This window comes from Camponotus vicinus, unplaced genomic scaffold (genome assembly GCF_025532165.1).
Source record: "Camponotus vicinus isolate PSW18456_S1 unplaced genomic scaffold, iyCamVici1.0 SCAF_2, whole genome shotgun sequence".
Taxonomy (NCBI): domain Eukaryota; kingdom Metazoa; phylum Arthropoda; class Insecta; order Hymenoptera; family Formicidae; genus Camponotus; species Camponotus vicinus.
The window spans coordinates 7959471-7987446 of NW_028141956.1; the positions used below are offsets into that span (position 1 = coordinate 7959471).

Here is a 27976-nt window from a genome sequence, read left to right on the forward strand (position 1 = left end):
GTGCGTGTCGCATACACACATACATACATACATAATATACATATATCGGTGTGCGATTGGAGCATTTTGGTAACGAGCGCAACCGCTCCGCCACACTCGCCGCCATTTTGTTTATTTTCGCGTGACGGAGAGAGATCCGCGAGCGACGATCACGACGTACGGGATCGGCTCGCACGCATTCGTTCGTGCTCGTCGAGGCAACATCCAGCACCAAGGAGGCTGGAGAGAAAGAAAGAGAGAGAGAAAGAAAAAGGGAAGCCGTTGGAGCGCACCAGGTGAAAGCTCGTGGTCGCGAAGTCGCGGGTGAGTCGATCGAGAGAATCGGAATCAGCGCGATCGAGATCCGTGCGTGACACCCGACGTGAGGGGAGAGCGAAGCGAACGAACGAGCAACGCGGAACGAATCGTCGTCGATCGCGAGCATCATCGTCCATCGTCGTATACGACGACGCGGTGGTCGGCATCCCGCGAGTACCTCGCCGAGGGCCGGATAAACGGCGTAGCGAGAACCGTTCTTCGCGAATCGGCTGTGCGTGCGCGGGAGGGGGAAGGTCGGTGCGCGAGGCGCCGGAACGAGACGACGGCTGCCGCCACTAATACCATCGCCATCAGTCAGCACCACCACCACTACTACTAGCGGTCGCAGCAGCACCATCCGCTACAACTACAGCCACTACTGCTACTGCTACTACTACCACCAGCAGCACCATCATCATCGTTCCTATCATCATCGCGGACGTCTCCGTCGCCGTCGTCGCTTCTACCACCGCCGCGAAGGTAGCCGCGATCGTAACCGTGGCGACATTCGGGGGAACGTGAAAAGAGAGTACGTGTACGGGTAGTACGGGTACTCGAGTCGCGGACCTAGCGATTTAATAACACACAGGGTGGAATATATGCTGTGGGCGTCCCCCGTGCGAGTGGGGGCACTTGATGGCCGCAGAAATTGGGCGAACTGCGAGCAAACATCTATCGTCGGAGTGCGGTAAAGCGACGTCGCTGTCGAGTCCCGGTAGCGACGTGAACTTGGACAGCAGCCGGGTGACCGTAGGAACAGAGCAGCAACGGCAATCGTCGCCGCCACCGCCGCCGCCGCCGCCACCGCCGCCGCCGCCGCAGCAGCAGCAGCAACAGCAGCAACAGCAATATCCACAACATCGTACATCATCGGCCACAGTACATCAGGTGAAGAAAGCACTCGGTAAGACGACAGTAACAACGACAACAACGACAACAACTTCGCCTTGTCGGAATCGCTCATCGCTCGCGACCGCGCAACCAGCAGCGGACAACAATCAACAACAGCAGCAGGCACCGATCAACGCGGACAACGTAACCTCGACGGCGGAGGCCGTCACCGAGGTACCCGGCGCCATCAAGACGACCATCAACATCGGCTTCGCGATGAACCACGTAAACGACCAGGAGAATCTCAAGCAGCTCAGCCTCGCACCCGTTCAAGTTAACGAGGTCGAGGAGATGGACACGCAGGAGGGTGAGTGAATGCGCTTTTCGATCTCTGTCTTTCTTTAGAATCTATTTATCCGTCTCTCTTTTTCTCTCTCTCTCTCTCTCTCTCTCTCTTTCTTTCTTTCTTTCTTTCTCTCGTCTCGCCTCGCCTCGCCTCGCCAAGAACGTAAAAGCGAGCGCTCTCGACGAGAGAAAAAGAGAGAGAGAGAGAGAGAGAACGCTCTCTTTGTCGCGCGTCTCTCGATACTTTTTTCCGAGTTTTCCTTCTTTTTTTCTGTCCAACGGTAAGAAATGTGCCCAACCATTTTTATATTTAGAGAGAGAGAGAGAAGGAGAAACTCGCGAAAGATCGCTTTACGTGCATTCGCGAAATTATTTCAAGGAGTATAGATCCGTTCGTTGCCGTTGCTGCTGTTGGCACATCGTGCGACGTGACATATAAGGGACGTGTACAGCTAGCTTTCCATGGGTGTTAATTAGTACCAATAACGATTAATCACATTTTCTCCATCTTCATTTCACTTAGGTTCACGGAAACGGAAGATTTATATTATCGACTTGGCGATATGATGACTATATTATAAAAATATCCATAGGTTTTTTCAAGAGAGAAAAAAATCGCGCACATCTTTTTTTATGTTCCTTACAAGAGTCCCAAAAATTGCACTCTACATTAGACACGACAATTTCTGTAATATTGCATTCGATAATATTTATATTATATTGCAGATTGTCTTATTTTTTATATATTTATTCCAACTTTTTTTTATTACTATTTTATTATATTTGAAGTCCGAGGTTCTCATGCGTGAGTTTTCTCTTCGTGAGATATACAACGCGAATGCCACTTAAATAACATACATTATTTTATAGCAAAATGATAAATATATACCTGATTTCACATAAGCAGGTGTAGAACGGCAAATGTTACGTCACAATTTCATTATCGGAAATTTTCGTGGATAAATAAATTTAATCATACTGCTGATAAAGGAAATTGTACTTTATACATGCAGCTACTGAACAAGTAGCCACTATGTTTCATCTGTCATTTTCACAGTTCTACATGATAAATTGACGATACATTGACAATTCTGTTTTTGCATACGATGCATTTTTTAGTTTAGAATAAAAAATATATATATATTGTGTATATTAATGCGAATCCAAAGTGTGAATTAACCTATAATAATTTTATGATCTTCATATGATAAAATTTGTTGTTTTTTTTTTTTTAAGTTTTTTTTATTAATAGTTCTTCGACCAATCATCATTGTGATAATTATTTATTAACGAAATATTCCACATGAAGTATTCTATAAGTTGTAATTTTCATATGCTTATAAAAAAGATCTTGCAGAATTGCCATGCAGCTTTAGGTAAATTAATTACTTCGTATCAATATTGCGCTACGTTGCAATATTTGCGTACAAAAATGTATTACATTTATATTTTCAATATATACGTAAATGTCTAGTATGCATATATTGCGGATTGATTAATTAATTAACACAATTGCATAAACATTTATATCGTTTATATATCTACATCGTGAAATTTAAGGTTAACTTGCGTTAGTCTATAATGCGTAAATATCATTCATTATTTGTTAGCTTTATCTGTTTTACTGGTAAAAAAAAAATAGATATTACTCTTGTAGAAACTCCAAACGATGGTGGGGGGGACGGAACAGACAATCGTCCTATAAATGGTGAACCAGAATTAGCGTGTATAGTTCAGGATCAAGAGATGGAAGAAGGTATAATGATTTTTTTTTATATATCGACTTTGTCTAAATTATTTTATAATTTAGAAACAAATTTACAATATATATATGTAAAATTTTTTTATTAACATATATATATATATATATATATATATATATATATATATATATATATGTGTGTGTGTGTGTGTATGTATATTTTTTTTTATTTTTTTTCCCTACTTATGTATTTATCCTGTTATACATTTCATATTTCTTTTTTTTTATTATTATTATTTTTTTAGATGAGGCTCGATCCGAAGCGACTTTTCGATATACTGTAGAGAATGTGTCCAAGATGAAAGACTCACAGTTGTCACCTGCGTGTTATGTTCGCAATTTACCATGGAAAATAATGGTGATGCCACGATCAAGTCAGACACAAGAGAGGCAACCGCAGAGATCACTTGGATTTTTCCTTCAGTGTAATGGAGAGAGTGAATCGACATCATGGAGTTGTTATGCTGTTGCTGAGTTACGTCTTCTTTCGTGTAAAGAAGGACATGAGCTATTTAGCAGAAGTAAATATGATTCTTCTTTAATTTTCTTATTTTAACATATATCACAAACATAATTTTGATTTAAAATGATACTTCTGTTTTGCAATAATAAAATTTGTATTCTTATAGAAATTCAACATCTCTTCTATAGTAAAGAGAATGATTGGGGCTTTAGCCATTTCATGACATGGCAGGACGTTTTAGATCCTGATAAAGGTTTTATCAAAGATGATTCAATCACGCTTGAGGTTTGTAATGTATCTTTATTAGTAAATATTTTTTAAATACTGTTGTAACTTTGTAACTTGTTTGTAATTTTTTTCAATTTCTCTTTATCTGTTTATTAATTATTTAATTATTGCTGAAATTATACAATTTTTGTAAAAAAATTTATTCACATATATAGTTTTTTTAATATTTTGCTGTTTATATATACATACATATATATATATATATATATATATATATATATATATATATATATAATTTATCTGTTTATTACTCATTGTTCAGGTTCATGTAGTAGCTGATGCACCCCACGGAGTCAGTTGGGACAGTAAAAAACATACAGGGTATGTAGGATTGAAGAACCAAGGTGCTACATGTTACATGAATTCTTTACTACAAACTCTGTATTTTACAAACCAGGTTGGTAAACTAAAAACTTGAGAAATACGATATTCTTTTTGTTTTAACATATTTTTTATTACCGTATTCTCTTTCTAGTTGCGCAAAGCAGTGTATAAAATGCCAACAGAAAGCGATGATTCGAGTAAGAGTGTTGCACTGGCCTTGCAGAGGGTTTTTCATGAATTACAGTTTTCTGACAAACCTGTCGGTACAAAGAAATTAACTAAAAGTTTTGGATGGGAAACACTGGATTCTTTCATGCAACACGATGTCCAGGAATTTTTACGTGTGGTAAATATATTATGCTTTATTGCATTACTAAATTATTTCCTACTATAATTATGTATATGTATATGCATATATAAATTATTTTTGGATATTTTTAGCTATTAGATAAGCTGGAGAGCAAAATGAAAGGAACATGTGTGGAAGGTACAGTGCCAAAATTGTTTGAGGGAAAAATGGTCTCTTTTATCAAATGTAAAAACATAGACTACAAATCCACAAGAGTTGAAACATTTTATGACATACAGTTAAATATAAAGGGCAAGAAGAACAGTAAGTATTAGAATTGACATCATGTTTTTGTGTGTGATACGTGAATGATCGCAAACGGATAGATTTTTATTATATTTTTATATATTTCAGTTTACGAGTCTTTTAGCGATTATGTGAGTACAGAAAGTCTTGACGGCGATAATAAATATGACGCGGGAGAGCACGGATTACAAGAAGCGGAAAAAGGTGTAATCTTTTCCTCATTTCCACCAGTTTTACATCTACATTTAATGCGTTTTCAATATGATCCAGTTACAGATTGTTCTGTCAAATTTAACGACAGGTAAGAAATTGGAACTTGTTAGAGCTTGTATCAATTTATCCGAATTACATAGTAATATGATATTTGTATCATATAATAGTATTATTCTATATTATAGTATATAATATAGAATATAATATAGAATAATATAGTATATAATACAATATATAACATAGAAGTTTATATTTTATATTTAAAACAAAAATATAAACTTTTATAATGAATAAAATTTAAGTCTTATTTTATATATTTCTCATATAATTATCTCATATAAAAATTTATCTTTAAGGTTTGAATTTTATGAAAAGATTAGTCTTGGCAAATATCTGCAAAACAAAGAAGCAACAAGTGCAGATTACACATTACATGCTGTTTTAGTCCATAGTGGTGACAATCATGGTGGACATTATGTTGTATTTATTAATCCTGCTGGTGATGGCAAGGTAAGTAAAATATATGATTTGGTATCTATTATAAATTAAATACATATTATGAATCTCTTCCATTTTCTTAATATATTACACACACACACCATAATTATATATATATATCTTAAACTCTTATTTAAATTGTAACAACTACTGGTTGTTTTTATTTTCTTGATCAAAACAGTAAATTAACCTGTCTTTAGCAATATATTTTTACCTCTTTGATATTTCAAATGTTATTTTTTTTATAAAGTTTGAAAAAAATTTTTTAAAGTTTCCAAAGGCATATTATGCAAAATAATCATATTATCTTTCTTCTACATTCTACATTTCTTTCAGCAATAATTACATGATTTAAATATTACATTAGCATATTACATAATGATACTTTTCTGAAAGATTTTGTTCCGTCTGTTCTATGACAGTGGTGCAAATTCGACGATGATGTTGTCTCGCGATGTACAAAGCAGGAAGCTATCGAACACAACTACGGTGGTCAAGACGAGGATATGTCTATGGCTGTGAAACATTGCACTAACGCTTATATGCTGGTTTACATAAGGAATTCAGAGCTGGAAAACGTTTTACAAGAAGTCAAGGAAGAGGATATACCTCAAGAGGTCAGAAACGTCCTTCAAAGAGAGCTTTCCCAGGAGTTGAGCGACCTTGAACGTGACAAAGACGCGACTGACTCGATCAAAGACTCGCACACAGAAACGACGACTCTTCGTCCATGCACTCAAAATCCTCGAAATCCAAATCTCTATATTCATGATTTTTAACCGACAAACGCCGATATAGGCGAAAATAGATGGAAGGAGTTGTAAATTACTTGCGTTGCTTCTCGATCAAATTCTTCCTGAAGTTTAATATTGTATTGAGCTACAACAGTGAGAGCTTGCTCATAGTATAGAATTGTTAAACTCACATCAGACTGGAAGCTAATATACATGTGAGAAAGACTCGGGGAAATTTTTTGTCCTCGTTACAATATATATTTTGGCTACTACATGTTGATAGATTAATTTTTGAGATTCTCTGTATACAAATTGAGGATTTATTTGATAAAATTAAATATTTTATATCTGTTTTTTTGAATAATTGTTATGAATTTCTTGTCTTGAATTTTCTTAACAGAGATTTACATTACTCATTTTTGAACTGCTATACTGATAAATGTTAACATTATATAAATCATCGTCTATTTTTCAATATTGTATTCACATTTAGTATGATACTTGATAAGGATCAAGTATTTTTTATTAGACTTAATTTCTAATGTACTAAATTTGAATCCTCCTGAACCATGGAGGATGATTCAATAATGTTCGGAAAGATTCAAAGATTGATACAAAGATTTTGTAAACACATGTACATTCTACATTATAATGTGATGAAATTATATAATGCATGTTATATAGAGATTTGTTTGATATAAAATACCTTTGACATCTTTTTTTTTTGGACAGGATGAGGATTTTTTCAGTGCAGGCGTTGGAGATATAAATAAGAAAATCACATACATGTGATCTTTTATTTATTTTTATCTTAATTCAATTTTATATCGGTAACGCAAGGAATTAAAGAAAAAGATTCATGAATAATGTGCGTGTTACATTCTTGTCACTCTTGTCAAAAATCTTGTTTATCCTGAATTGGATAAACTTGAAGTCTGATCGTCAGACTATCATATTATCGTGATGAGCCTTAGAATTGTTTTGGGAATGTTTTATTGTAACAAACATTGTATAATATTATAACAATAACAAATTTAATCACTGTATTGTAGTATATTAAAACCGTGAATGAAAAATGAACAAACATATCGCAAGAAAAAATTGGATATGTGTGAGTAATTGTATAAGAGAATTAGAAAAAAGCAAAAAGAGTTATTAGTGAGAATATAATAAGTATCGATTTGAGCTGATGAGTTTTAGCTCTTGCAATATATATACGGGAAAAAGGAAAAATAATCAATATAAGTAGTACTTGTCGACAACATCAGCTTCCTTGATATGTCTTCTTTAGCATATCTGTTATTTAATTGAATTATTTAGTGAGTGAGACGTAATGTGATTTATATTACTCATCTCTTTGCGGTTTTTGTGAACTAATATTTAAAGTCGACACATACAGAATAACGAGTAAAATAAGAACTTCGTGTTTCAACAAAGAATCACTTAAACAACTCGTTAATTCATTAAATTCTCTTCGTGTTAATAGTGATTACGATCATTGACAGATGCTATCTATTTATTTGTTGTTATACATATTAATGACTAGAGGGAGAGAGAGAGAGAGAGAGAGAGAGAGCAAGAGAGAGAGAGAGAGAGAGAGAAGAACGCTAAAGCATTATCGATAGAGTAAATACTTTATGATAGCTTTAATCGTGAGATACCTTTAAATGCTACATCACTATTTTATATATAAAAATAAAAAAAGAAGAATAACGAATAAATTGTTGGATACTAGAAAATTTCACAGACAGCAATCGCGTTAATTTTATTTATTTTTACCGCTATTCTCTTTCATCTACTTTATACGATACAAGTAACAGAGATATTCCAAGTTACACAAAGCATCTCCACACTACTATAGTTACACATTACATTGTTATAATTATTTGGCATGGGTGGTGGTTATAGTGTTTTGATAGGTATGTATTATGCATGTACATAGCTAAATTAAGGTATTTTGTTTTGCTAAGATTTATTTCTGATCAATTACATATTCTAAATATTCAGATGGTAACACAGCATATAATTAAAATAATACTATAGGATTCATATATCATACTTTTTTTTATATGTCATATTTGATGTATCAGTTTTTTTATATTTAATTACTAACTGTATTCATTGTGTGATATTGTATTTATTAGCCGGCAAGAAATAACTGGAAACCATCACTCACCGCCAAATAATTTTTATTGTGTAATTGTTTGACTTGTGGTAGTCGATATAGCGGCAGATGAACAAAATTAAAATTACAGAATGAAAAATGTACCGTCATTCTTTTGATGTTTCGAATATAATCTGTTCTCGAATCTCAAAAGCATGATACATTCTTTTTCTAAAAAAAATGACCAAATTATGTAAATTAAAATGACAGTCGAGGAAAAAAATGATCCAATGAGAACAAAACGAGTACACACGTGGATAATTTTAATTTTGTTGGTCTAGCTGGTGGAGAGGCTGCAAGAGGAGAAGAGGCTGGAACAGATAAGAAGAAAGGAAAGAACGGAGGCATACTTGTACATGACCGTCAATGTCCTTCTCGAGGATAGCTTTGACGGTCACCAAGGGAATGATCTCTACGACCCAGAGCACGCTTTATATCGTGTATTTCGCGTACGTAAGCAGGCCACTGTGCACGAGTTTCTTGAACTACTGAGTGATAGTTTGGTAAGTAAGCTTAGTAAAAACATTTTGCGCTTTCGGTGCTTCTTCAAATGCTGTTATATCGTTTAGAAATTGATCTTGTGCTTATACGTGTATCAGAATTTATTTACAAAGTAAACCAATATTGGTATAACATCTAATATATTTTCTGTGCTACTGTATGTGAGTCATACAGTGGTTTATTAAACTATATTGTCATGACGGTAGGTAATAAATCCGAAAAGAGAATGGATATTTTTTTTTATATAAGAATAGAAAGAATATTCTTTATTTCTTTGCAAAATAGTAAATTTTTTAATATAAAACCTATACATATAAGTTAAAATAATAAAATTATTGATTCTCGAAAACAGTTTTTATTTTCAATTTTCAGTTTAGAAAATCGAAAAAGTGATACAGAGAGAAATAAAGCAAATATTTAATATCATTAAATTTATTCTGCAGAAATATCCGATAGAACAGATTCGTATTTGGCCGTTCAGTCAACGTTCGAACCAAACCTGCAGACCTACATTAATTGAGCCGGATGCTGATCTTCAAAAACCTATCATCGATTGCGCGGAAAATCACAATCCATGGAATGTATTCGTTGAACTTGTCCCTCCGGATTCTGACATGACGGCATTACCGCCTTTCGACAAGGACACCGATGTTTTACTCTTTTTTAAACTTTATGATCCCAAAAATAAGAAAATCCATTATTGTGGTCACCATTATATGCCTGTTGTAGCCAAAGTCCGTAAGTTGAAGATATTTCTATAATATCGCTATACTAGAGAAAAATATCGTAAATATCCTTTTTTTCATATATATTAATATCTCGAAATTTTACGTGGTTTTTGCAAAATAATAAAAGACTTTTTAGTTAAGTTTAACGAGATCTACTTATGTCTTTACTTTGTTCCTGGTATCTTGGAACAAAGTAAAGCCATAAGTAGATCTCGTTAAACTGAACTAAAAAGTCTTTTATTATTTTACAAAAGTCACGTAAAATTTCGTGCATATATATGCACGTGGCTAGAAGCACGCGTCGCTATCATATTTCGGAGAGTCCATCCACCGCTCCCTTCCCACTTACTTTCACTTGCTCCCTTCCCGCTTCGCCGCGCGCCTGCACACTCATCGCTTCTTCCTTTCCCAATTACCACTTCGCCGCGTGCCGCCATCAAGATACAGTGAGACCGCTTTCGTCGCCGCGTGCTTCTAGCCACGTGCATATATATGCGCGCGTACTTTTATATAATTTTATAGAATATCTTCATATAGTTCTGATAATAAATTTTGCAGAGGAGCTCATACCAATTTTAAACGAACGCGCGGGATTTCCACCAGACACAGAACTTGCTTTATATGAGGAAATTAAACCAAATCTAGTTGAGAAAATAGACAATCTAACAGAACCCCTGGAAAAAGTATTGGAGGAATTAATGGACGGTGACATAATTGTATTTCAGAAGGAAGGAGATAATGAGATGTATGAACTTCCAACATGTCGAGAATATTTTAAGTAAGTTTTTATTATTTTTTACTTATTTCATAATCCGTGTCTTTCGGCTTTGAATGGGGACTTGGTTCACAGAGATCTTAACCTCATTCACTAGACTCCAAAATTATTCTAAATTACCCTATTCTATTCCATTCCTTGTTTCCTCTTTTTCTCTTTCATTTTTCCTCTTCTTTTCTCTTGTTCCTGTTGTCTCCTCGTCTTTTCTCTTTCTCCATACTTCATTCTCTCTTTCTCTCTCCTTTCTCTTTGTCTCCTATTATCTTTTCTCTCTTTTCATTTTCTTTGTTTCATGATTTCGTTTTCTTTCTTCTCTCTTCATTCCGTTCTTCAATCTTTTTCTCCGTCTTTCCTCTATATGTTTCTCTTTCTCTTCTACTCCGGTTGCTTCCTGGTCCTATACTCCGTCTCTCCATCTTTTACTATTTCTCTACCTCTTATTTTCTCTCTTTCTATTTACACTCCATTGTTTCTTCTTTCTCTTCTACATCAGTTACATCCTGATCTTTATTCTGACCTCTCCATTCTACTCCCGATTCTTTCTTCTCTCTACTTACAATTCCTCATAATTTTCTTCTTTCTCCTCTTCTTTCATTTACATTTCTCTTTTTCCTTCTTTTCTCTTCAAACCTCTCCAGTTGATTCTTATTCTTTTTCTCTCCCTTCTCTTCTACTCTGGTTGCTTCCTGATCTTTTCTCCTTTCACTATTTCTTTTTCCCATTCTCCAGTTGACTTGTTCTGTATTCCTGTTTTCTCTAATCCATCTTCTATCTTTTTTTTCTTTTTATTTTCTTATTCTCTCTAGACTCAAGATCTAATGCTATCTTTCCGCTCATCTCCCTAACATTTCCTCTCACCTTATCTCCAGTTTCTTTCTCTTCCCTCTAAATCACAATCTAACATTATTCTATTCTCCTACATCGTGTGGATCCTACAATATAAAAACAAATTATCTTACTTTTAGTTCAACTTACTATAAATATCTCCTGACTAAATCGCGTGGAAAGTGCGACACAAATTTATCTTACTATTCTCCTCTTTCTAATTCTCTTTTCATTTTTTTTCTATCTCCTAAAACTCAAATTACAATAACATGTTCTATTCTATCCTACTTCTTTCTTTCAAACCACGTTAGCTTCTTTTCTCTAAAAATTATCCCTCATCTACGCTATCTCTCTTATCTCTACTTTCCATTAAATCTTCTCTGTGCCCGATTCTTTTCTTCCCTCCTTTATTTATCTTTTTTATTTCCTTTTTATCTACATCTAATAATTTCCCCTCCTCGTTATCACATTTATCAGTTCCTTCTTTACCGATTTCTCTTTGTTTCTTCATCCTCTAATCTATTGTTCCCTTGCTATAAACTTTGATCTGTATATTCCCCTCCTATCTTTCTCCATCCTCTTTCTCTCTCTACTTCTTCTCTATCTATAAATTATCTTATCTGTCTGTAAAGAGGTTTTACTTTATTCTTCCTTATTTATTATCTTACTTTTATTCTTCCTTATCTACACTTCACCTATTCAAGCGACTCTTCAAGCCTATCTATCCTCAATTTTTTGTCCGATTTTATTCTCGCCACATCACCTAACTAACCCCATATTTTAAGTAAATAATACATTTTAATATATTCATATTTTATATAACTTTTGTATGGGAATTGTATTTTCGAATTTCTTATGATTGTTAATCTAACGATTTGTATTTTCAGAGATCTATTCTATAGGGTAGAAGTAACATTTTGTGATAAAACGATTCCCAACGATCCAGGTTTTACGATGGAACTTTCGCTAAGAATGACGTACGATCAAATGGCGAAGGCTGTAGCACAACGAGTTGGCACAGATCCATATCTTTTACAATTCTTTAAATGTCAAAAGTAAGAATTTATATTTCTTGCATCTTAATATCAATTACACGATAAAGGTTTTCGATTATTTTAAGATGTTCTTTGGATGAAAGAAAAAATCTTATTCTTAAATTTTTTTTCAGTTATAAAGATTCTCCTGGCCATCCTTTAAAATGTACATTTGAAGGCACGCTCAAAGAACTGGTTTCGTATTGCAAGTCAAAAATAAAGAAATTATTTTATCAACAGCTCAGTATTAGAGTGAACGAGCTAGAAAACAAAAAACAATTTAAGTGCATATGGGTCGGCCCATCACTTAAGGAAGAGAAGGAGATTATACTTTACCCGAATAAAAACGGTACTGTTGCCACTCTGCTCGAGGAGGCTAAAAAGCAAGTAGAATTATCAGAAAACGGATCGGGAAAACTAAGGATATTAGAAATAAATTGCAACAAGCTATTACCCGGCCCCGGAGACGATGTACCTTTAGATAACTTAAACTCATCAGGCACCAAGCTATATAGGATAGAAGAAATTCCGAATGACGAATTGCATCTAGCAGAGGGCGAACTACTGGTTCCTGTTGCACATTTTCACAAAGACGTTTTCTCAACGTTTGGTATACCCTTTTTCTTCAAAATCAAGAACGTGAGTGATCTTTCGAATTTAAATCTCTTCACGTATATTGTATACATATAACACATGCGATGCGTATTTTAATGATCGTTACGTTGTTATTTTATAGGGTGAACCCTTTCCAAAAATGAAGGATAGATTGCTAAAGAAATTAGGAGTTCAGGAAAAAGAATTCGAAAAGGTAGGCATCCTTAGCTAATCTTTTTTGATCTCTTATGAGAATTCATAAAAAAACTTTGAAGTTTAAGTTCGCGGTGGTGTCCATGGGCAAGCCACAGTTCATTATCGACTCGCCGGACTATTGTATCAAAATCGACGATTTCCTTCCTAGATTTTCCGGTCAGAGTGAGTATAAAACGTATTTCTATCTCTCCACTTTGTAACGCATGCCAATAAAGTGAGCACTGAATAATCGCTCACTATATTTAGTATATAATATATTGCAATATGATGCTGATGAAGAATAAATTTTGTAGTTTATCCACTTTTAAACGCAGGCACATCGCCACACAGGCCTTGGCTTGGCCTGGAACATGTCAACAAAGCGCCAAAGCGCTCTCGTATCAACTACCTCGAAAAGGCCATTAAGATTTACAATTAAATTTCCACCACACGAAGAAGAAATTAAATTAGACAGCCACTCATAATAATTTATATACGACTCTGTATAGTAAGAGAGCGACGTCTGATATACTAAAGGTTGGAAAATGCGTTTATGTATTCATTTCCTCAGCCAGATTAAAACTATGCAATTTTAATAATACGAGAATGATCGGAAGGTAAATCCAAGCTTTGTATACGATGGATTATAAGAGACTATCGTGAAATGTGCAGTGCTATTTTATGCATCATGGAAGAACGATAAAATAGTTCCTCGATTCGAATTTGTAAAAGTTTTATTGATCCGATACTTGCTTTGACGTCACTCAGTATGAATTTTCGCCTAGACTTCGAGAACATTTGATTATAAAGTGCACATACATTGTACCTAATATTATTGTGTCTCTAATCATTCTCTCTAATAAACAATTTCCTTCTTTTTTTTTAATTTTATTAGGAAAACGTGACTTTTGTGTGAGAAATATTCCGGCTTTTATCCTATCACGTAAAATTTGTATATAATTGTTATATCCCAAAAGGGGTACCATATTATGTTCTGCATGATGTAACATCTAACACTCGTAACATATTATTGGCATCAAGAAAGATTGCCTACACACTCCTCTTTTATGCCTTGTATCTGTATTCAGGATATTCGAAATGTGGGACTTGCCATTAATATTGCACTAAAAAAGGACAATGTCACATTTAGTTTTATTAGTAAATTAAATTCGTGACGCAAATAGACTCATAAAAATTCCAACATTTTAAGGCGAATCTATTTTATTGATTCGAAATATAAAAAAAAATTCAAGCTTTTCCTCTTGTATTTTTTTCACATTTTCGAATAAAATATAAAGAATTTTTATTTCATGTCGCCTTATAACAAGAATAGAAGAAGATAGAAAGTGCGTAAGCAAAATTTCTAAGTTGTCTTTCCTAGAATATGTTTTTTCCGTTCGAGCGTATTTTTTGTGTGTTTTATCTTGTATATTTTTTTACAAATTGTATAATGATACGTAAAATGCAAATATAAAAGGATATACAGATAAAGCAAGAAATCGACGAAACGAATAATGCTTAATCTAGATGAAGAAATTCTTGGCGAGGTGCAAACGCTAGTTTAAGCATGTAATAATGTATTCGAAATTTTTTTCTTTTCTTTATTTACAGTATGAACAGAATAATCGCTCCGTTTTTGAGAAACAATGTGTAGAAAATAACGACTTAATCATCAAGAAATCGTCATATTCTCTTAATTTGATTATAAATTAGTAGTTTTTATTTTTCATTTTATATTTAATTTATAAAATACGATAAAAGTAGAGATTTCAGCGCAGAGTTACTTTTAACAAAGTAACCCACGTGTTGCGCAAGAGCTCTGCTATTGCAAATATTCTTATTTATCATTTTCTATACCTTACTGTGATCAATTCAATTTAGCCAACATGTATTTAAACACTACACCGCCGCCTCTCGAATATTTGAAATAGCATAATTGTAAATGTCAAAGAAAGGGGGAATACTGAGCTTTTTACGTGTGCATTATTTAATAAATTTCTTTTTATGTTAAGAAGCTGTTTATTACTTATAAGTTTTTAAGAGATCTATAAGCTTTAGAAATATAGATTTAAGCTATATTATTTTGAATGTTTAAATTTTTGAAGAATTGCAGACCTCACTTGAAAGTCGTAATAAAATCTTAATGTGTCCAAAGTGCAAAGCAAAATTTGCGTTTTGTGAAGTGACAAAATGATATGCCAACATACACACGTATGTATATGAATTGCTAAAATGTTTCAATATATTTACACGTCAATTCAGGATATTTTGCGTGTATGTGTGTTTTTTACTTGATCAATTAATAATAATATTGAAAGAGAAATCTGTGTGACGCGTAATAGTTTTTTATGAAGATTGAATCCATGAGTTAAATCACAACATATTTTGTAAAAAAGAAAAAAGAAATTAAATGTGATTGTACAGACCGTATTGTTTGATGGCATATATGAAAAGAATCATACTTTTAATATAATGCATCTAAAAAAAAAAACAATTTCAAATGACACTCTAGAGACATATCAAGTGTGTTTTGCTTTCTGTATTTCTGTTTTTATTTAAATTCGTTTGTAATAATTAAATAGCATGCTTATTAAATTCTTGTCCAGCCGAATACAAGAGAGATAAAGAAAGCAAAAGAGAGAAAGAGAGAGTGCGGCATATTTACAATAAAAATTTAAATCGAATTGTTTAAAAAAGCATAAAAGCATCATTACAAATCTGATTGCCGAAAAGATATTTCATTCAAGCAAATCGAGTATCTTTTGTACGCCTAAAGATTGGTGTTTGCAATATCGTAACATTATGATTGCATATGTTCATGAATGCATTTTTTCTTTATAGCGCAGTTCCTTCTAGATGAGCAGCAAAACTGATTATTTTACAGAAGATCTCTGCCGAATACAGGCGATAATGATATTTTATATAATCTGCAAAAAGAGAAAAAAAGGGGACGAAACATATTTTCTCTTAGAGATTCCAATTATATAACATAATGTAATAGGAAATCATGAAAAGAATCACATTTTATTATGTATACATATGTATAAATTTCGTTACTAAGTAATTAGTAATACTAATGGCAATCTTTCTCTTGAAATTATACATGGTACAAGAGACAGCAATTAATAATAAAAAACCTGTACTTTTTGTAAGGAAGAACAGAGATCATATAGTCTGTTTGATGAGATCGCGTTTAAGTTATTAATTGTACTATTGACATCATCCGTGGCGCGCGATTGTAATGAACGATACACCGAGGAAGAAAACAAGTTGAGACATGTGGCATATGATCGCTTATAATAGATTATATACCAGATACTTTTGCGTTTTTGTAGAGCTGACTTTATAAAAGAAACTGCTCACACAACTGCGATTGTATAAATTTGAATATTTAATAGTTCATTTCTCTAAGTAAGCGAGATAAATGCGAGATACAGATATGCGTAAAAAAAAGAACGATAATAAAAGCAATACAAATGGACGCGTCATTATTTTCAATATTACATTTGTTACGTATGTTACGAAGATATTTCTTCCTCTGTATCTATGAGATAATACGTATAATGTCGGACTAATATATAAGAATAATTCAACGTATGATAATGTGAAATAGTGAAAGAACAACGAAGTTGAGTTTACAGAGTAACGGTTGATTAAGAACAGAGACATTGATTATGAATAGAAGAATTCGACTATATGGTCCTAGTTTGTGTGCTAAATAAATTCGAATATATCTAACTTTTATGTTAATAAGTTGGCGAAAAAATATGTTTTGAAACTTTTGCAACTGCAAAGAGCACTATTGCATATGCAAGCGTATCATTAATTCAATTTTCTCTAACATTAGATTGGGAATTCTCCCATGATCGCGCGGTTGTTTTCGCTTGAATATCGCGTTGTCATTCTATAATTCATAATAAAAAGGGCACATTAAGAAATTAAATGCGTCATCGTGCGGATGTATCAGTGATGAGTTTCTTTCATATACATTTTTAATTCTTAGATTTACAGCATTCTAAGATTTTATACACGTATTATTTCCGAAGGAAGGAAATCTACACTGTAATCTTAATATTTTCTTGATTAGAAAATAGCGAGGATATTGTAAGTTTTGGTTGTCATTTACTGATTAATCTTTATCTTATATAACTTTATAATATTAGTATGTTCTGAGTTCTTGCTAGACATAAATCAGTTATCATTTACTGATCTATTTAACCTGATTAGTTTTCTGGCTATTTTTGCTTAAAAAATGTTTTTTTAACAGTTCATATCAGTTAATTAATGATAAAAAATTATTAAAAAATAAAATTATCTATGCACTGATTAGTAGCTAGCCATTTAAATAGGATTTTATCTAAATATAATTTTTTACTTGGTCGTTGAGCAATTACTGTTCAGTAAATTGAAAATAGTAAAAACTGACCACGGTGTTTTGTAATCAGTTTCTGACTTATAATCAGTTTTTGCATATTTTACTTGGGAGTCTCTTCAGTTGATCTCGACGTGCTCGTCATTCTGTTTTCTTCGCATTCGATTACATCGTTACATCGATACATATTGCGTCACAAGTAAAATGCTTATTTTACAAAATCGAGGTGAAAGACCGGAACATAAAGAAACGTGTTATCAAAGCGATAAGTTATCACGTGCAACAAAATTTCATTTTATTTCTCTTTTGATAAACAGCGTATTTTTTTCAATGTGTTATATTTTCAAATATTATAATGTATCTCTCTTACTATATTTTTCCTTCTATTTCCATCTTATTAATTATCTATTTTGTGCTGAGATATAACAGTGTTATCGGTATTTCTTCTTTCTATTTTTGGTTCTCTTATCTCACATGGTGTCTCCACAAAATTGCCATTCATAGCTTCCTCTTTTTATAATTTATTTATTTGGGAATACTGATCCATTCTTTCTTTCTTCCTATTATCTTTTTCTATCTTTCATTATCTTATTCACCATTGAAAGGTCATTTTCAAGGATTGCCTGTAATGTAATTTCCTAATTACTTTAGATTTTGTACTTTATGAGGGAAATATCGTTTCTATTATTTTCCTCCTATTATTAATTGTATTTTAATTCTCTCTCTATTGTCATTATCGTCATATATTTGTTGCACATTTTCAAATCCCGATACTATATACTTCGAATGCGAAATTATAAATAGACATGTGGATATTGACACTGTTCTGGTGTGATAAATATTAAAAAGAAGGAAATTAATGATAATCGTATAGACGATACCACGCTTCTATTTAATTGTTTGTTTCATTTTACAATGTAAAATATACATTGTAGTCTCCTCTCTTTTAAAAAATTATTTATAATTAAATTTTCATTGAAAATATATGATTAAATAATATATATCTTCAATAAATGAAAAAAAAAATGTAACAATCCATAAACAAAATTAAAGCGATAAAGGTAAGTAATATCACGTCGGGAAAAGTCAAGCTTGTATAGGCTGTAATAAGGAAAAGTATTCGGATGTTTTTTTTTAAGTTGATAAAAACATCGACTAGATTGACTGGCGTACAGCGATCCAAGTAGAATGAAAAAAAGTCATCAGTCGTTCACTCACTTTCGAATTTCATGATTCGCCTTTGCTAGTTTGCAACTTGTTTGCTATCGAAACGGTCGTTTTGCGATTATAACTCGCTTCGAATTATTATTCGCGCGAATTCCACATTACATGTGTGAACATTTTTGTTTTCTTTTTTAACATAATGAAGAAGTTTTCGTGAAAGTGTGTAAGTATTTAACCGTGAATCTTAATAGAGAATTTTAATTAACATTTTGTCGCTGTATCTGCGAATATACATCATAGGCACGTTAATTGGAAGTTGAAAGTGTTTTATCGTGTGTTACAAAGTCTTATCGGTATGTAATATAATAATATAATTTAGAATATATGATATTTTAACCGTGTGTTTTAGGAATAAAAAAATGGATTTATGTAATAAAACATAATAAGAAAAATAAATAAAAATCGTAAAATTGTTTCGTAAAATAAATATATAAATAACGATATAGATGAGAGAGAGTTATATGTAATAAAATATATAAAATATTTACTTCATTTTTAACAAAGAGAGAGAGAGAGAGAGAAATGGAAAAAAATTAAAATATAACTACGAAAATAAGATATATAAAAAAAGATCATAAAAAATAATATTTCTTAAACATAGATCCCTCGAAAAATATTTTTCTAATCCTTATATATTTAGTTTTGAAAAATATCAAAACGAAAAATAAAAAATATTTTAAATACCATAATTGTTCAAAATAACCGGCACTCATGACGTCAGAGACATGCGCAAATCACATTTTGCGCTCTTCTCACGCTTCGTCTAGTACCGCAATACGCGTGATTTAATGTTTCTCCTGAAACACGTGATCGAAGTCAATAAATCGAATGCTATAAAATCACGTATAAGACGCGTGGTACTGCATCCAGGAAGACGGTAATTCAACAAGAAAACAAAAAGAAAGAAACCGAGTTGTGCTTTGGTTCTTATTCTTTTTGGATTTCCGTCTACATTGGACGTAGTACCGCGCGTAGCACGCTTTGAGTGTAACCAGTAAATAGGAATCGCACGAGTCGTTTGATTTACGAAACAAGAGCCTATTGAAGAAATCACGTGCAAAACGCCGTTACATCACGTGTAACGCAGTTACATCACGTGCAGAAAACGTACGCACGCTTTCGACCTCAGCTGATCGCCGTCAGTACATGCGCGATGATGGCCGGGAATTGGTTGAATTTGAATCGCCGGGGTTTTCAATTGGTCGAGAACCTGCTCTGGGCCCGAAGCTACCGTATAAAGTATTTCGCCAATCAAAGATGCATTCCAAACGTCTGCGTTCCTTCACGTCACAGAGATATCCATCTATCATCTACGTGTCATCTACCAGAGCGAGTAAGTAAAAGTAATTTCGTTAAAATTTTGGCGCGTCGCGGCAAAAGCGATGGTCACCGACCAATTGTCTATGTGATTGATAATTATATTGTTTTTATTGGATCAAATTGATTTTTGAAAGAAAAATCGATCGTTTTTATTGTATATATCGAACATGATCTCCAGGGAAATACATGTTTTATTGCGCTAAATTAATAAAATTGTGTTCATATTGAAATATATTCAAATATATGATTGCTAGTTTTGAATCAGCGGATTCTGTATATGGCATTTTTGATAACTTGTTGAATCGTACGACTGCGTACGATGATCTTGTCGTTACAAAATGTTTCCATGTGGGTTCTCTTAAGTGTCTTTATTAACACTTTGACAGTGTTATGACTGAACAGACGTGAAATGGCGGGAATCATGAAATCGAAAAAAGCGATGACTTATATATACTGTTTAATCAGATATAATTTTCGAATTCTTTGGTATAAAGTTATAGTTTGGTAAAAAGAATCATTTTTTAAAGTTTTATAAATATCTTTTATCATTATGTCAAAAGAAAATAAATTTGTACAAATTTTTTTTAATATTATGTAAAAAAAATAATTTGGATAAATTTTCTCTTCGTCATTGTAATTAATATTTATTCGATACATATATATTCGATTACATATATAAAATATTTTTTATATCGCACTCTCGTAATTTTCTTATTTTTCTCGTAATTTTCTCAATTTTTCTCCTACTTGCTCTATTTCCTATTTAATGATACAGCTCTCTTTCTATAAATAAAGTTTTATCTATTTATTATCTGATATGTGTGCGATTGTGTACAAAAAATTTATCTAGATCAAGAACGAAAGATTTATATAAATGTTTGCGATGTGATTGCTGGCGCGCGCGGGCTGCCTCGTTATGTACACCTCCGAATTCGAGATTCGGCCATTCGGGGAATAACAAAACACGATTGCCCGCTGACTTTCGAGAAGATTCTCTTTTTTCATCATTTTGAGTTCAAAAGTGATATCTCACTGTCGGGAATTTTTACATGCTGATATTAATCGTAACATTTATATAAATGTTACGATTAATATCAGCATGTAAAAATTATGAAAGTTGTGTAATACTTTTTTTATTTAATTTCCATAAGATTATTTAGAATATTTTTAGTTGATTATGAATTATTTTATTTATTTTCTTCATGTTACATTAATAATATATTTTTATCGCATAATATTCACCAGAAAAATTTATTTATCTAATATCTGTAGAATATCGAGAATGAATAATATAATCGATGATTTCTAAAATATGTTGATGTAGATAAACATGTATATCATTTATCATTACATTATATACGGGGTTATCGGTAAAACTTTGAACTTTAAAGTATATGAGTCAATATATATATATGGAATATGGCACATTGAGTTTCACTCGAAGTAGCACATTCGCTTTTTGAAGTGATTTAAAGTGTAGATTAACAAAAACTTATACACAATTTGATTTATTTCTACAAATTGATCACAAGGTAATGTTATATTGAAAAATTTAATGAATTATTATTATTATTTCGATAATAATCATAATTTTATAATTTCTGTTCATTTTTGCGAAATATAAAAAATATATGTACAATTATATATATATTATTTAGATAATAATTTTATAATTTTTGCCTATTTTTTTTAGATGTATATAAAAAAAATATATATTAATAAATATATTAATAAATATTAAAGTAATATATTATATTAAAATATGAATATTAATGTAATATTATCTACATTAAAATATAGAATGATTAAAAAATTGGAATTGATATAGAAATTTTTTTATGATTGTTGACAGAAAATGGCAAATATACTTAGTAATAATCTTTGGGAAACCGATCCTGAGCTTTTCGATTTGATGAAGAAGGAAAAAAAACGACAGGAAAGCGGGCTAGAATTGATTGCCAGTGAAAACTTTACGTCTCTTAGTGTCTTACAATGTTTAGGTTCGTGTCTGCACAACAAATACAGCGAGGGATATCCTGGCCAAAGGTAAGTTTTTGTACCGCTTTCATATTATTTCTCTTATAAATACTTAATCACTTGTATAATAAGCTTGACTGTTTCATATATTTGCAGGTATTACGGTGGAAATGAATATATCGATGAAATTGAGTTACTGGCACAAAAACGCTCCTTGGAAGCCTTCAATTTAAATCCTGAACAATGGGGCTGTAATGTACAACCGTATTCAGGTAGTCCAGCGAATTTCGCGGTGTACACAGGCTTAATGGAGCCTCATGGACGTATAATGGGCTTAGATTTGCCCGATGGTGGTCATCTTACTCACGGTAAAAATTCGAATAAACTGAATAATAAACTGATGTATCTGCCCGAAATCATTTTATAAATTTTATTCGTACGCTATAGGTTTCTTCACGGTGAATAAGAAGATTTCTGCTACGTCTATTTTCTTCGAATCGATGCCGTACAAAGTTGATCCTGTGAGTGGTTACATTGATTACGATGGGCTCGCGAAACAAGCGAGATTATTCAAGCCGAAAGTCATCATCGCTGGAATTTCCTGCTATAGTAGATGCCTGAATTATAAACGTTTCCGCGAAATCGCCGACGAAAATAATGCTTATCTCTTCAGCGACATGGCTCACATCTCTGGATTGGTTGCCGCCGGAATTATACCCAGTCCTTTCGAATTTAGTGATGTTGTTTCGACAACTACGCATAAAACTTTACGGTAAGGCACTATATTTTTTAATAATTTTTACAGAGTATATATTTTCATTATAGTGATTAAAATAGCGAGACATATCTTCTTTGTGTAGAGGTCCGCGCGCTGGTGTTATTTTCTACCGAAAGGGTGTTCGAAGTGTCACGAAGGATGGCAAGCAGATTATGTACGACTTAGAAAGTAAAATTAATCAGGCAGTCTTTCCAGGTCTTCAAGGCGGGCCTCATAATCACGCTATCGCTGCTATAGCCACCACTATGAAACAAGTTAAAACACCAGAATTTATTGCTTATCAAAAACAAGTAGCGATTAATGCAAAGAGATTGTGTGCTGGTTTGCAAGAGCACGGTTATAATATCAGTACCCATGGCACAGACGTCCACCAGTTATTAGTAGATCTACGGTCAACGGGCATCACCGGTGCGAAGGCAGAAAAGATTCTAGAAGATGTTTCTATCGCTTGCAATAAGAATACTGTTCCCGGTGATAAAAGTGCATTAAATCCTAGCGGAATTAGATTGGGAACACCCGCACTTACTACTCGCGGCTTTGTCGAGGAAGATATTGATAAAGTCGCGGAATTCATACATAGAGGTAATTCTAAACGTTACGAAAATGTGTTAGATCTAGGTAATTTTGATAAAAATTAGGAATATACTATAATTTATATTTGTATTTGTTATTTGCGGTATTTTTTTCGAGGGATAATTTCTGAGCATTAATGAGTCAAACATTGTGATTTAAATGCAATTGTAATAAATTTTATATCTTGTAGGATTGCAGCTTTCTAAAGAAGTGAGTGCTATTTCGGGACCGAAATTGCTCGACTTCAAGAGAGTATTAAGTACCGATGAAAATATTAAAGCAAAAGTTGCAGCCCTGAAGGAGGAAGTGGAAACATTTTCGAGGCAATTTTCAATGCCTGGTAACGAGATATATTAATACTGCAATAGCACTTCGTAAGTAAATTTGTTCAATGTAAATTGTTTTCAAAAATATTTCACAATACTTTTCATTTTATGTGCCATTAATTACGTTTGATAACATTTTTATATTGTGTTTTTGTGCACAGATTTATATTATAATTTGGATAACACAAAATAGAATTTATATAAATGCACCGAGCTTTACATTATGGAATATAAGATATTCTTTTATATCTGTGATTGAAATATTGCAGATATTTTTTTCATTTGAGTTATTTGAGAAACTTTTTAAAAAAACTGCATGTATTTTATGATAAAATATAAACATTTAAATAAGCATCTTATCATAATTATATTTTATATATCCAACCTTATTTTTAAGTATAGGATTGTGCTTTATATATGCAATGTACATAATATTAAGTAAAATAAACAAATATTAATTTTGTTTATAATTTATCAATATATAATATGATTATCAAGATGTTTTCACATTAATACTTCTTTTTAATATTTTATATCTTACATGTGTCATTTTTAATTATAATTTATGATCATCGATGTTATTATTTTTTTAAATATATTGTTTTCACATCGATTACATCTGTGAAAAACTTAATGCATTTGCTCTTTACAATTGTTTATTTGATAAATAAATATCAACTTGCAAATATAATAATAACATAAAGTTGCATGAATATATTAAAATAAAATTGTTTGTCAAAATTATGTTTATATAGGCGATAGCTTAAAAGAAGTTACGCGAGTATCAATGATCCATTGTATTATAAGACAGTAAATATCTTTAATTAGGAACATGATGACACAGGCATATTAGTACATTTCACTCAATGTATATACAATTGTTAAATTAAGTGTTTCTATTAGATGAATAGAAAGAAAAACTGCTATTTAAATAGAATAATATATTGGGTAACTGTATATATATGTGTGTTGTGTTATTTATTATTATATTTTCTTCAAGTGATTTATACAAATATAATACCTAATTTAATTTTTCGAAGTACTAATCTTGCATTCCTATGTATGATCTGACTGTAATGTGATATTCATGAAAAGAATATCCATTTTAAAACAACAGAATAATCTAAAGAAATAATATTATGTATATAAATTTTTGAATTGTTGTATAACAAATATGAATAATAATGATTTAATTATCAAAAATTGATATAACAACATATAACTTTGCATCTTAAATAATTATAATAAAATGACATAATACAAAATCAAAGTTTTCCAATGTACATGTGTGTATAGAAAGGTATAATTATTACAAAGTTAAAATTATTAGCTGAATTAGTTGTTTATGCTTCCATTTCTTTTTTAGTACATAGCAATGTTATATTACTCTTATTAAAATTAATGCTGTGAAGAATTTTATTAGATAGTGATGGTCGTTTTATTTCTTTAACTAAATATATGCATCTGTTTTTTGTTGGAATTCTAAACTTTATTCATATAGAATCCAATAAATAGATTGCTTGTTACTTTGAGTATAATTTATTCCCTCGGTGTTTTTCAACATAAGCAACAAGCAATTTTGTTTAATATTTTTGTTATGGAAGCTATAATTATGTCACATTTATTTGTCATATGTGTTTTAGTTTATATAAAATAAATCTTTGATCTTCCAGCAATTACACGCAGATATACAATGATGTGATTATATATATATATATGATATACAGGTTTTAGCTAATGGCGAGGATTTTATTCAAAAGTCCAAGTATATATATTTGCTGAATTCATAACAGCATGTATGAAAAATGATATACACAGATATTAACTTTTTATTCCAGAAAGTTAATTTTATTTTCTTATCTTATAAAATGATATGATATTAAATAAAATTAGAGTTTTTATCAAACTTTATATATCATTACATGTTTTGAATATTATTCAGTTTTTTTAGATTAGTTTTTATTATGCAAAAATATGCATTTCATTATTGCACATTTGTCTTGTTTGATAAAAAAGACAATAATATAAAATAAGATATCTATTAGATATGTATAAAATAATTAGAATGTCAATTTTTAGTGTACGAATATTACTATTTTGAATTCAGTATACATAACTTACAACTTTGATAAATTTCCTTTGACAAGAAAAATCATCCCAAAAACTTTCATCTCTCCGTGATCAGGACACACGCACGCATGCACGCACGCACGCACATACATACAAATTAGAATTACTATTTTTTTCAATTGCAAACATAATATTACGATTTGAAACTTTATTATTTGATGACGCGGGAGCAATCAGTGAAAGTATTTGGATTGAGAAATAATATATAAAAGTTCCATATTTAGCATCACACTACACAGTGTCTCACCTTTAATCAATCAAGTTCTTGCGCAGCATGTGAAGTTGAAGCTGTATTTCGTTGTTCTTCATCTGATTCGTCATCCTCCAGGCCATTGAAGAAAGATTGTAATAACGAACCGAATAATCCTTGATTACGTGGACGTGGTGGTGGAATATTGAAAAAAAGTTGGCCTATTTTATCTAAGTACTGTCGATAATACGGATCTCTATTTAAAGATATCTGGTACTGTTCACAAAGAATTGTAAACACTGCTAGTTTACCACTGGAAAATATCAGATTAAAGAGAAAGAAGAGGATAAACTTATCACAGTAAAAATGTGCACGTCCATTGAATATTATAAAATGTAACATACCTGTCAATAGTTTTCAGTAGAAAAAATAAAAAATTTAATAAAGGAAGAAGATACGGAGGGCCGCTATTTATTTTTGGATGCCTCAAAGTATAAGAATTAAAGGCCTCTTGTGCCGTTGCTTTGTTTTGTAGACAAAGATATCTAAGATAAATTCACTATTTTACTATGATTACAAATAAATATCGTTTTAAATTAAATAGTATTTCTTCTATTAATTCTCTTAACTCTTTTAATATTATTTTATATTTCTCTTCTTTTTTCTATATTATATCGCAATGTTGAAATTTGTAATATTAAAAATATCATAACAATGAACATGCTTACTGTAAGACTGCTTGAGCTATAAAGAGGTCTATTTCATTCGTGTATCCACGTTGCTCGTGAAGTTCAACCAACATTGCTGCACATCCAGAGCCATCTCTACTATGTATAAAGTGTTGCCTTGCCATTATGTAATTTTTTTCTGGTTAAAAAAATAAGTTACTTATGTATAGCGTGTAAAGTGATTAATGACAAATTAACGTCATTTTTTCGACAGATATACCTCTCCAAAAGACTTGAGCTATTTTCTGGTGCAAATCTGGATGACCAGTTTTATTAGAAGCTGTACTCTTTACGCTCCATTTAAGCGCCAATTGCACAAATGCTTCCCTTTCTGGCGATGCAGGGCTCATTAAACTAAACAAACTCGTGATCTTCTCGAAGAAGCTTTGCGTGGGTTTCGTTCCGGATTGCGTTAAAACATTGATAAATAAGATTCCTAAGTCAGCTCCACTTGCATGCTGCAATAAGTATATACGATTGCGACACGATATACAAATGTCTATAAAATTCTCTTTACTTTTAAAGGATATAAAAATCCAAAGACTTCTCGAGCAACATTCACATACCTGTTCGTGCTGTAACAAAAGCATCGACCCATTGTATAGCAATTCCAAAAGTTCCGAGTATTTTCTCTGGCTGAGGTATCTGTAAGCGTAGGAGGTTAAACGGGCAAGGTTTTACGCGAGCGGGAGCGCGCTTTGACGGCGCGAGGCGATCGGATCAGCTGGCTCACCTGAAATACAAAGTTCTGTACATCTGATGAGCCTCATAATAATTTTCCGAGTTTATCGACGCTTCTAATTTCGCTAAAACTCGCTGAACACCGTGATTATACCGCGAGGCCATGTTTACACTATTTGGGAGTCTCGGGACTGTACGTATACACGGTTGGCATCAGCGATACCGCGCGACTTACATGAGTAATTTAAATTTTCAAAAGCGTATGTGTTTACGACGAGATTTATTATGCATGTGCGTATAAAGTGCGATTGGAAAATCTTACGCCTACTCGATTCGATGAAATTACGACGTATCGTAAAATGGAATCATCGTTTTTTTTATCGCGCTTTAATTTCATGCACGATATAGATGGTGCAACCTCGTACATCGCGTGACGAACTATTTTTGGTACTAATGAATTTCGGTATCTTATCGATTGACTCCGTTCTACTACTATTTCATAGCTCTGTTC

General features: G+C 32.3%; 3 protein-coding genes across 10 annotated transcripts; 2 read left to right on the forward strand and 1 right to left on the reverse strand.

Moving 5' to 3' along the window:
- Positions 1–62: 62 nt before the first annotated feature.
- Positions 63–15430, forward strand: Usp7 (Ubiquitin-specific protease 7). 5 transcript variants are annotated; one of them, XM_083090914.1, is made up of 18 exons: positions 63–1495; positions 3116–3229; positions 3481–3756; positions 3865–3983; positions 4249–4383; positions 4462–4656; positions 4752–4923; positions 5014–5206; positions 5475–5628; positions 6039–6233; positions 8796–9017; positions 9459–9753; positions 10302–10521; positions 12231–12398; positions 12512–13016; positions 13114–13185; positions 13253–13349; positions 13481–15430. In XM_083090914.1, the coding sequence occupies exons 1-18, from the start codon at positions 934–936 to the stop codon at positions 13603–13605; spliced, it is 3819 nt and encodes a 1272-aa protein (XP_082947040.1). In that variant the 5' UTR covers positions 63–933; the 3' UTR covers positions 13606–15430. The 5 variants fall into 5 exon arrangements, with proteins under 5 accessions (XP_082947040.1, XP_082947039.1, XP_082947044.1 ...); XM_083090913.1 differs by having other exon boundaries at positions 64–1495; positions 13247–13349; XM_083090918.1 differs by having other exon boundaries at positions 64–1495; positions 13502–15430.
- Positions 15431–17593: 2163 nt separating this feature from the next.
- On the forward strand, positions 17594–24088 carry Shmt (serine hydroxymethyl transferase). Of its 4 annotated transcripts, none has more exons than XM_083090927.1 (8): positions 17594–17737; positions 19865–20095; positions 21935–22128; positions 22216–22427; positions 22507–22831; positions 22920–23419; positions 23601–23784; positions 23898–24088. In XM_083090927.1, the coding sequence occupies exons 2-7, from the start codon at positions 19916–19918 to the stop codon at positions 23765–23767; spliced, it is 1578 nt and encodes a 525-aa protein (XP_082947053.1). In that variant the 5' UTR covers positions 17594–17737; positions 19865–19915; the 3' UTR covers positions 23768–23784; positions 23898–24088. The 4 variants fall into 4 exon arrangements, with proteins under 4 accessions (XP_082947053.1, XP_082947051.1, XP_082947052.1 ...); XM_083090925.1 differs by having other exon boundaries at positions 17612–17764; positions 19726–20095; XM_083090926.1 differs by having other exon boundaries at positions 17620–17737; positions 19798–20095.
- On the reverse strand, positions 21991–27950 carry LOC145966663 (Golgi to ER traffic protein 4 homolog). The gene is made up of 6 exons (XM_083090935.1): positions 27518–27950; positions 27351–27429; positions 27005–27242; positions 26785–26923; positions 26461–26601; positions 21991–26369 (listed from the first exon to the last, which is right to left on the reverse strand). The coding sequence occupies exons 1-6, from the start codon at positions 27628–27630 to the stop codon at positions 26120–26122; spliced, it is 960 nt and encodes a 319-aa protein (XP_082947061.1). The 5' UTR covers positions 27631–27950; the 3' UTR covers positions 21991–26119.
- Positions 27951–27976: the final 26 nt, after the last annotated feature.

What these genes read in the sequence shown, in the direction of transcription:
- LOC145966663 (XM_083090935.1), bottom strand. Translation starts at nt 27,630, where the DNA reads ATGGCCTCGCGGTATAATCACGGTGTTCAGCGAGTTTTAGCGAAATTA. An exon ending in TACAGAACTTTGTATTTCAG is followed by an intron (nt 27,430 to 27,517) that starts GTGAGCCAGCTG and finishes CTACGCTTACAG; the next exon opens with ATACCTCAGCCAGAGAAAAT. An exon ending in TTTTGTTACAGCACGAACAG is followed by an intron (nt 27,243 to 27,350) that starts GTATGTGAATGT and finishes TACTTATTGCAG; the next exon opens with CATGCAAGTGGAGCTGACTT.
- Shmt (XM_083090927.1), top strand. Translation starts at nt 19,916, where the DNA reads ATGATGGCCGGGAATTGGTTGAATTTGAATCGCCGGGGTTTTCAATTG. An exon ending in ACTACGCATAAAACTTTACG is followed by an intron (nt 22,832 to 22,919) that starts GTAAGGCACTAT and finishes TTCTTTGTGTAG; the next exon opens with AGGTCCGCGCGCTGGTGTTA. An exon ending in CGCGGAATTCATACATAGAG is followed by an intron (nt 23,420 to 23,600) that starts GTAATTCTAAAC and finishes TATATCTTGTAG; the next exon opens with GATTGCAGCTTTCTAAAGAA.
- Usp7 (XM_083090913.1), top strand. Translation starts at nt 934, where the DNA reads ATGGCCGCAGAAATTGGGCGAACTGCGAGCAAACATCTATCGTCGGAG. An exon ending in CTCTGTATTTTACAAACCAG is followed by an intron (nt 4,384 to 4,461) that starts GTTGGTAAACTA and finishes TTCTCTTTCTAG; the next exon opens with TTGCGCAAAGCAGTGTATAA. An exon ending in AAGAGGATATACCTCAAGAG is followed by an intron (nt 6,234 to 8,795) that starts GTCAGAAACGTC and finishes TTGTTGGTCTAG; the next exon opens with CTGGTGGAGAGGCTGCAAGA.